Below are 10,135 nucleotides of genomic sequence, written 5' to 3' on the forward strand. Positions count from 1 at the left end.
TTTTGGCCTGAAGTGTCTTTCTCTTTCAAACATTCTTTTAGGAGCAGTGCTATATGCTGTATCGTGGATATATGTTGGAAGAGCCTTTTAATTATTGGATTAAACGAGGGCGGTTTGGTCAGAAAAAGGAAAACGACGGTGAAGGATGCCAGACTTGTCTTGTTGATTAGTGAAACTTCCGAGTTATCCAAACATAGAATAAAAGGGAGAAAAAGGACACAGCATCCATGAAGAATGGTTGGTTCACAAGCAAAACAATAGAGAAGGTATGGCCAACCAAGTTGTTAGGTTTATATTTCCGACAAAGGTTTCAGAACCCTCCAACTCTATCCCATGATTCTTTTTTCCTCTTTTTAAGATTCCAATAATACGTGACACGGATTCACAAAGCTCAAATCAAGGTTACAATGATATAGTGTATCAATACTAGTTAAGTCTAACTTATGCAATCGTATATTAAGCTTTCCGTACTTTGGTTTTATTTGGAAATTTAGTGTAAGGCATACAAGTATATTATCAAATTCGCATAGTACTAGTACAAAATTCCTTAAAAGGGGAAAAAAACAAACAAAAGCAGGACATGTGGCCTGTGAGAGTAAATGATAAGTATTTATTATGACTAGAAGCTTGAATTGTGAGAGAAGCAAATCTTCATGTTAACAATTTCGATTCAAGAAGGCCCGTATCTGAGTCAGCAGTAACGGAAACTAAAAAAACAGCGGCAGAGGTCTTGAACATGCATTGAATTCCCATCTGACGTCTTTTTTTAATTTCTTATTCCCAGGGTCTCATATGTAATTCACAAATAGCGCCTCCCCACAAGAGAGAGCCCGTGTTAGCAGAATACTTGAAAATTTTCAAATAAATTGAAGCTCACAATGGAATCAACTTTACAACTTAACCAATATTCATTCTATCAATCCTAACTATATGAATTTGATAATAATTTATTATTTGTCTGCTAATTTGACATGTGTCACCTAGTCACCACTTATTCCTTCTACTTGCAATTAATGACCAATTTTTTAGCAATCAATCTAATCCCTGCGTTCTGATAATAGTCATATGTTTCTAAGGAGAAGACCGCATCAACAAATGCCCCAGCTTTGAACAAGGAACCGAGCTCCTCCGCATCCAACTTACTGAAGAGCAGCCTTTGAACAGTGCCTGATGATTCTTTCTGGTATATTTCAGCTGCATATATGGCAACGTTCCCATATACTGCTGTAGGTATCCTATAATGTCAATATTTACAAAAATCAGTTTAATTCTCAGGAAGGGAAATTTCCAAAGGCTCAATATCTCGTAATACTACAATGTAATGTCAATCACGTGGAAGACTGAAAACCCAGCCCAAGACTAGTTGTTTGTTACCCATTATATTTGTTGAAGTGAAGACGTGATCTCTACTGATCAGAAAGAACAGATTTGTGTGTGTGTGTGATGCACGCATTTTATATGGGTAGGATATGAACTTACTGCAATCGCATAGTGGGATAATTGAAGAAGCCATCTTTTCTTGCAACAACTGGTCTCCAGTCAGAGCTGCTACCGGATTCCAAAGATGACTTGTGTACAATACCGTCACAAGCTTCAAGAACCTCACATAGACGTTGTGATGGAGCAAGATCAACCACAAAACTCAATTTTGGTCGGCCTGCATGATCCTGAAACTTGCCGTTTACTCCAAACCGTATTTTCAGATCAGTACAGCAAAGCTGAAAGGGGGAACCTTTGTGCAATAGTTGTATCCTTTGACTGCCACGATAAAATGGAACAGGAGATGCTGTGAGACAAGAGATGGATATTTCATCAGGATTCAAAGCAGCAACAGCGCTGCTACATGCCTCAGACATCTGGGATGTCTCTGGAATGGGCTTTTCATCCACCATGACAGATGGTTGAATCGATTCCCTGTTTAATTCATCACGAAGCTGACTCAAGTCAAATCGACGCTCTTGAACTACATTAGCATCTCCTGTATTTGATTCAGAGCTTCCTGAGCTGCTGATTGCAATAGGAGAAGATGGATCATTTCCCTCTTTGCATTGATTCTCGACAGGTGATAATAACATGGATTTCACTTTCATATCTGATGAGGCCCTATCTGGTAAAGATTTTCCATTGCTACGACTTCTTGTAGTAGCATTTGGAGAAACCCACCTATCCACTGGAAAAATGTCTGGACGAACTGATTCCTGCATGGTTGGAGGGATTATGAAATAGAATCAGGACTCAACATTTGACGAGTCAAATTTCAATTCACAACTCACGAATTGTACAAGAAAAGAATCATCACATTTAACTAGTCCAATTGACTCAATACAAGCCAATTATTATTAGTATCTAGCACTAGCTGCAAAATAAAACAATATGCTCCTGAAGAGTTTACCAAGAACAGATAGATCACAATGAAATTCTCCAAAGTAAAATTTACCAAGAACCTAACAGCTGCACAGTGTTTGAGAACTTCCAGATTCATGCGAACATCATCTAAGCTCCTGAAGATTTGTAGCAGAAAAAGTAAGCAAAATGAAATTATGATAGCCGGCTTACAAGAAAGCGCTACATATAATTCCATTGATTGGTTTAGTTACCTATGGGTCTGTCGTCCAAGCCCAAAATACGTTGCAAGACTTGCCATCTGCAGTGAACATATGAATGCGTATAAACTTGAAGAATTAGGAAAAGCCAAAGAGATAATATCTGACAGAAGTTTATTCTTTGTATGGAAGTTATTAGAGCGCACATTTAAAAAAAAAGAAGATAATTCTGAAAAATAAAAAATCAGATAGATGATAGGCATGTCTAGAAAATCAGATGCATCCTCTAAGTGTGTTATGATGAACTTTTCCGAAGTGGAGTTTTTATTAGTCGTAGACATTCGTTCAGCAGAGGTAAACATAGCGTGCCATAAAATAAAGGAGCAGTACCTTCATGTCACCAGCTCTTCTTCCAAACTGGTGAGTCAACAAAACCAACGAATCAATGGTACCCTTGGGTTCCGGTGGTGGCCGATTAATCTCAGTAAATGAATCTCTGACGCGAACACAGTCAAATCTTAAGATGTTATGGCCGGCCCAAATCCGTTCTACACAAAATTCAGAGAAAACAAAAAAAAGAAAGAAAAAATTAAGAATTATAACCGCAATTTGCCGCCTAATCTATAGTTTTTTTTTTTTTCCATTTTTCTCAATCACAAAGCAAAAGAAACAAACAGAAGGGACAAACCATGAAGAAGCTCGTAAACATCATCGGCGATGTCAGCGAAAGTAGGCGCTGAGGCAACAGCATCACGAGTTATGCCGTTGCAGCGTTCGGACAAGGGGGAGATAAGTGAAGGGTCGGCGGGTCGGACCAAGGTGGAGTAAGAGCTGAGCTCTGTTAACTTCTTGGGGCAAACCAAGATGGCGCCAAACTCCAGAATGGCAAAACCCTGCCCAGATCGGGTTGGGACGGTGGTTTCGACGTCGAAGAAGACAATTTCGGACCGATCTTCAGCAGGACCCATCAAGGTCGACGAGAATTTCAAGCTCCAAGCTTGAAGGATGAAATGGAAAGAAGGGAAGCAGAGGAATAGCGGGAATCTTTTCGTTATGAAAGATGTACTTGCTGATTTGATGTCCGCGTGAAATTAAAACACGGCGGGCATGGCCGGATTTAAAACAAGACGGCTCTGCTTTCGAAATTGAGATTGCTTCTTCGGTCGGCTTTCTTTTTGGGCTCACAGGCTCGATTTGGATTTGGACCATGACCGAAGACACCTCTGTCTTTTTCTTTTGGGAGAAAAAAAAAAAAGGAAGTGATTAAATGAATATTTTTTAATTGTCTTTCAAAAGTAAATAAAAAATACTAAACCGCTTGAAATGTCTGAGGAAGAAGGACAGGGATGAAGTCCTTTGATTTTTTTTTTAACCAGAAGGATGAAGTGTTTGATAATTTTGATAGCAAAATTAAATAAGTATTTTTATATATATTTAAAATCAACATGGTGTTTACATAATTTTTTCATTTTATTTATGTTGATTCCCGTTTTTCTTTAAGAATATCCCAATTGAAAAGGTATTAATTTAGTTGTTATACAACAACTTACTGCCGTGGATTATATTAATTTGACTTTATATCAAAAGTGCTCCGAAAATATGCGAATAATAATATTGTCCCTACGTGCCCTGGGAAATTAAGAAATAACGTGACCTGAAGGGAATAATAAGAAGATGCCTCGTTTAAAATATAAGGTGACCTATACGTATTTACAATTACATTTAGACTCCAACCTAAATAATAATAAGAATAATAACAACACCCAGACGCAACATGGGTTTAATTGTAATACTATAATATTATTCATTGATAAAAATGTAAGCTATTAATTTATTATGTGCCTTGCTTAAATTAACCCACCTAAGAGGTAGAATATTGGGGGAGGAATCAAGGTATATCTGCAATGAAGGGATGAATTTGCCTTGGAGAGAAAGGAAAAGGAAAGGAATCAAGGAAGGAAGGAAAAAGAATTTTTGGAATCCAAAGGGCATTTTCGTTGGGTTCATTGAATGGATATTCATCTTGAATCATCCAAGCTGTGGCCATAATTCACGCACGAAATTATTCAGGATGAAATGTGTGCTATATATGCATACTCATATTTAGAAGTTATTGTATCAATAAAGCAAACTATTTCTTTACATGCACTCACCACATATAATGACTAAACATATAGTAAAAAAATATTTTATATCTCGAAAGGACTAAAAACTTAATTTAAATAATATAGCACTTCTGGTTAAGATTTAATTTAATCCTAGGTACAAGATATCAACCTATTTTATCTTTTAAATTTATAATTTTTTTCATAGTATCCCTATTAATTATATATAATTAGGGATTTTTATATGTCAAGAAGTGTTATAGTGCACATGCTTAGAAAATATATTATAGAAGAACTAAAGCAATTTATTACAAATAACTAATTTAACTAATTTTTTAGTATTTATAAATTAATTATTTAATTAGTTTTTATATTAGAGATTGGAGGGGGTATATATATGCACATGGATTGATTTCTTAATAATGTTATTTATATTCAACAAAAAGAGTCCTCATTTAGTGCTCATCGTGTGCTCATCTATGTAATGTAATATGAACCCTCAAAATCTAATATGGATTGTTCAGATTTAAAATTTTTAAGATATCGTTCTTTCAATGACGAATTTATTTTTAAAGTGTTAGTTATAAGATTATTTTTATTTTGATATCTATTAAATAATTAAAATACATAAAAAATTAAATTCAATGTGGACCATCTAAAATTATCTTAGATGATCCAATGATGAGCATGTGCTCCCACTTTCTTAATATATTAGTCATTGGAGCCATCTAAATAATATAATCTCCTATAGCCTAAAATAATTTAGCAATGTGATAATCGAACAGATTGCGTGGATGAGATGAAGATTTGATAATCAAATGAACGACTAAGATTACTCGAATGGTTCAATAGTTTGCTGTCTACTGATTTGGCTTGCATCAAAGTAGAGAAAATTAAACATGCTATTAGTGTTTCTAGTTGGAATGAATGGTCAAGGCTTTGGCAATCAATCTAATCCCTGCAGTCTGTTGAAAGTCATAAGAATCGAAGGAGAAGACAGCATCAACAAACGTGCCAGGCTCAAAAAACGAAGCCAGCTCCCCAACATCGAACTTCTCGAAAACCACCCTCTTCTTACTGCCTGATCTCTCTCTCTGATATATTTCAGTTGCATATATGGCTGCATTATCCCCGCTTTCTGCTGCAGGTATCCTGTAATAATGTCAACATATATTTGAAGTGAATGGATGCGTATAATAATCTTTGTTGATTACAAGCAATAGATTTATGTTGATGAGCACCTGAATGAGACGGACAATCATACCCTAAAAGCTAGTTGTTGAGGTGAAAGAACCAATACTAAACTTAATATCCCATGCAACCACTTCATCGATTTATAAACGTGTGCATGTATTTTTCAATGTGTAGTATATGATGAACTTACTGCAATCGCGCGGTGGGATAATTAGAGAAGCCATCTTTTCTAGCAACAACTGGTCTCCAATCTGTGCTACCACCAGATTCCAAACATAACTTCTGTGCCTTACCATCACAAGCTTCAAGAACCTTACATAAGGTTTGTGATGGATCAAGATCAACCACAAAACTCAACTTCGGCCGACCCGCGTAGTCCTGAAACCTGCCATTTATTCCAAATCGTATCTTAAGATTAGAACAACAAAGCTGAAAGAGGACACCTTTGTGCAATAGTTGTATCCTTTGACTGCCTCGATATAATGGAGCAAGAGATGCTGTGAGACGAGAGATAAATATTTCATCAGGTTCTAAAACAACAGCTAGAGAAGAAGACTTCTGGGGTGTCTCTGGAATGGGCTTTTCATCCACCATGGCAGCTACTTGATTCGACACTGTGTCTAATTCATCACGAAGGCTACGTAAGTCGAAGTGACGATGTTGAACTGTTTTTGATTTAGATCCTTCTGATGAGCTGCCCATTGCAATAGGAGCAGTTGAAACATTGCGTTGATTCTCCACAGGTGATAATAAGCGCCTACCTGGTAAAGATTTTTCAGCACTGCGAGTTTTTGGAGTAGCATTTGGAGAGACCCAGCTATTCGCTGTGAATATGTCTGGAAGACTTGATTCCTATACATGGATGAAGGGATTAAGAAGTAGAATCAAAATTCTATTTGACGAGTCACATTTCGACTCCAAACTGATCCGGTTGAATCAATACTAGCCAATTATTGTTAATTACTCCCTTCAATTATTAACACAATAGCTTAGTAACTAATTAATTTGTTTGTGGGTATTAAAAAATTAATTTATTTAGTTATTTATAACAAATGTATCCCATTAGTTTTTCTAAAATATTATTTTTTTTAATCATATGCATTGTAACTACTCTTAATGAAAACCTTCTTCCTATATGTAATTAATAGATATATTTTTTTAAAAAAAGTTATAAATAAGAGAGACAAAATAAATTAAATTTTTATATTTAAAATAAAAGTAAACTTTTTGTCAACCCTTGTATTTAACACCAGAGGTAGTAGCATCTAGCATCAGCTGCAGAAACATATGATAATATGCTGCTAAAGGTTTTAATTAGCAAGAACAGAAAATAATGAAGAAATTCTTCAAAGTAAAACTTTACCAAGAAGAGAACTGTAGCACAGTGTTTAATGACTTCCAGATTCATGCGAACATAGTCTAAGATCCTGAACATTTGTTGCAGAAAAAGGAAGCAAAAATAAAATTATTATAGCCGGCTTATTACAAGAAATTAAAGCATTATATCGATTAGAGCAGTAGGTTACCTTTGTGGTTGTTGACCAAGCCCAAAATATGCTGCAAGACTGGCCCTCTACAATGAACATATGAAAACTTGAACATATGAAAACTTGAAGCTCACATAAAATCGCCTTGAAATTAGACAAAGCCAAACTATGGGATATATATAAATATATATATATATATGATATCAGATAATTAGTAAAAGATGAGTTATAAATATTTTTATTCAGGAATTTTTAAATATGAGAGTTTTAACTTTTAATTGCAAATAATTATTAAGAACAACCCATGAGATTTAAATATCTAATTTACAATTAACACTCTCTTAATTGTAACTATCTAAATCTAAATCTAAATTTTCAATTCAATTTTAGCAAACTCTTGAGATTTAACAGACGGGAAGTCGAACTTTAATTTTGGAAAACTTGAATATCATTTAATTTCCCATTGTTTTTGTTTATATAATGGATGTTAATATTAGAGGGCACTTTCAATTTAAAACAGATTAGTTGTTTTTTTTCCCCTTAAAAAAAATCACATTGTCCACACATGACAAAATATAGGCAAAACAAACTTTTCGAAAATATATGCTCCATAAAATATAGACATAGGAATGATGCCTTCATGTCACCAGCTCTCCTTCCAAACGTTTCAGTCAACAAAGGCACCAAGTCAATGACGGCTTTAGGCTCCGGCGGTGAACGATTCAACTCACTAAATGCCTTTTTGATGTCAACACATTCGAAGCTTAAGATATTATGACCCGCCCAAATCCTTTCTACACACAAAAACAAGCAAATTAAAGAAGAATCATAATTTGCAATTTCGCACATCATGTTTGGTTTTTCTCTCCATTTTGGCCATGACAAGGCGGAGAAAGGAACGCAGAGAAGGGACGAACCATGAAGAAACTCATAAACCTCATCGGCGACGTCGGCGAAAGTAGGAGCATCGGCGAGAGCATCGCGATCAATTCTGGTGCTACTTTTTAAAGCAGTGGAGATGAGGAAAGGGTTGGCGGGTCGGACCAGGGTGGAGTAGGGTTGTTGGAGCTCCGTTAGTGTCTTCGGGCAAACCAAGATGGCTCCTAACTCCAAAATGACAGAAGTGGAGTGGATGGTTTCAACCTCCCAAAATACAATTTCGGGCGGCGCATCTTCAGAGTGATCCATTCAAAAGCTCAGAAAGGTTAATGAAGGAAGTGGGACAGAAGAAACTAAACAGAAATGTGTGAATGAAGATGTAAGTGATTATATTCAACTTATGGAAAGGGTGAAGATTTATATAGTGGTTTGTAAGGTTGATTTTCTTTGTGGTCCCAAGCAATATCGGTGCTTCGGTTGAAAAATTGTTCATTTCAATGACCGAAGCCGGAATCAAAGGCCATTTTCTTGGGTTATTCGGTGAATATATATATACATAGACGTTCCTGAAAAAGGTGTTTGAATGGAATCAATTAATTATTTTAAAAGTAATTTTATGTTATACGGAGTAAACATGTGAGAGAAGCTTTATCTTAATTTGTACAAAAAGTAATTTTTAAAAGTATTTTTCCTGTCAATCAAACACCCTATGAATTTGATAAGGGACTTTTTTTAGTGAGACATATTGTGAAATTCTTAAAAAAAGAATATTTTACCTACCAAAATTTTCAATGACAATTGGTGTCATCAACATGCTATTATTTTTTGTACTGAAATTTGTTATTGCATGCTGATTAATTTTGTAGGGTTTTAAGAAATTGCATTCTATATTTTTAAGACCTTATAGTAATTTTCTTTCAAATTTTTATGCATATGTCATATCCACACCTTTTTGACTGAGCTTATATCAATCAAAATTCTGATTTAGTTTTTTAGCCTCACGCGGTGTAATAAAAAATATATTTTTACTCATACTCTCGACCAAAATTAACATGTTGTATGTTTGGATGGATTTCTTAGTAGTACTATTTTTTTTTTATTTTTCAACAACTAATAACTTCTTTGGATTTTAATTTATTATTCGACTTATCTGTGATTTATGATTAGGATATGTGATTTTTATTAAAACGAATTAGCTTATATATCAGTCTTTGGGGTCGCTTTGGACCCTACATGTATCCCAACATATGAATAATCCACTCGATATCATCCTCATTAATGTCTTATGTAAATCTATTCAAAACCATGACTTACAAAACATTAATTAATTAGTAAGACTGTAATCCGGCCTCATCAACCTTTTTACCCCTTCAATTCCTTGAAGGGTAGGGGATTTATTGATTTAGAGTTAAAATAAAAATATTGTCCTTAAATATATATATATATATATATATATATATAGTAGTTAACAAGCACTAGCTACTGCACTATTAACTTTTGCCTTAGCCTTTGTGTATATGAACGCGTATGTGTTTTATGTAAATTACTTTCTACTACCCCTCGATTCCTTGAGGGGTTAGTGTGCTCATTCGTCTAAAATAAAAACAAACTATATTAACGACATATACCCTCCACATTTAGCGAAGGGGGAATCAAAATTAAAATATCGCACGATTAATCTGGTTGCTTTGAAGGACGATAAAAGCATCATGGTGAAAAGAGAAGAATAAAAAGAAAACGAGAAGAACCATGTATATTATATATATATAAATATATGTGCTGCCTATTGTCCTCAATACAAGAACTTGTTTAATTTTTATTTTAGTTATAAATATAAGGCTCCAATTCACATTGTTTCTTATATTCATTCATTTTTTTAAGATAATCCTTGTAATAATAGTAGTTCTAACCAATATATTTAATTAGT

The 10,135-nt window shown here is 34.7% G+C and overlaps 2 protein-coding genes across 2 annotated transcripts; both read right to left on the bottom strand.

Moving 5' to 3' along the window:
- Positions 1–795: 795 nt before the first annotated feature.
- Positions 796–3,622, bottom strand: LOC114744207 (protein NEN1-like). Its single transcript, XM_028932405.1, has 6 exons — positions 3,232–3,622; positions 2,934–3,091; positions 2,598–2,644; positions 2,438–2,501; positions 1,480–2,198; positions 796–1,235 (listed from the first exon to the last, which is right to left on the bottom strand). Exons 1-6 carry the CDS (start codon positions 3,509–3,511, stop codon positions 1,001–1,003), a joined length of 1,503 nt encoding a protein of 500 aa, XP_028788238.1. The 5' UTR covers positions 3,512–3,622; the 3' UTR covers positions 796–1,000.
- Positions 3,623–5,562: 1,940 nt separating this feature from the next.
- Positions 5,563–8,533, bottom strand: LOC114744206 (protein NEN1-like). Its single transcript, XM_028932403.1, has 6 exons — positions 8,247–8,533; positions 7,966–8,123; positions 7,369–7,415; positions 7,206–7,269; positions 6,033–6,694; positions 5,563–5,800 (listed from the first exon to the last, which is right to left on the bottom strand). Exons 1-6 carry the CDS (start codon positions 8,515–8,517, stop codon positions 5,563–5,565), a joined length of 1,440 nt encoding a protein of 479 aa, XP_028788236.1. The 5' UTR covers positions 8,518–8,533.
- Between the last annotated feature and the right edge of the window lie 1,602 nt (positions 8,534–10,135).

This window comes from Neltuma alba, unplaced genomic scaffold, assembly GCF_004799145.2.
Source record: "Neltuma alba isolate B1F8T4 unplaced genomic scaffold, ASM479914v2 tig00004287_pilon, whole genome shotgun sequence".
NCBI classification, from domain to species: Eukaryota; Viridiplantae; Streptophyta; class Magnoliopsida; order Fabales; family Fabaceae; genus Neltuma; species Neltuma alba.

Bases quoted from the DNA above. Each gene is read 5' to 3' on its own strand.
- LOC114744207 (XM_028932405.1), bottom strand. From the start codon at position 3,511: ATGGGTCCTGCTGAAGATCGGTCCGAAATTGTCTTCTTCGACGTCGAA. The intron at 3,092-3,231 runs GTTTGTCCCTTC...AATTTTGTGTAG, and splicing joins TGTTTACGAGCTTCTTCATG to AACGGATTTGGGCCGGCCAT. The intron at 2,502-2,597 runs GTAACTAAACCA...ACAAATCTTCAG, and splicing joins CTTGGACGACAGACCCATAG to GAGCTTAGATGATGTTCGCA.
- LOC114744206 (XM_028932403.1), bottom strand. From the start codon at position 8,517: ATGGATCACTCTGAAGATGCGCCGCCCGAAATTGTATTTTGGGAGGTT. The intron at 8,124-8,246 runs GTTCGTCCCTTC...TTTTGTGTGTAG, and splicing joins GGTTTATGAGTTTCTTCATG to AAAGGATTTGGGCGGGTCAT. The intron at 7,270-7,368 runs GTAACCTACTGC...ACAAATGTTCAG, and splicing joins CTTGGTCAACAACCACAAAG to GATCTTAGACTATGTTCGCA.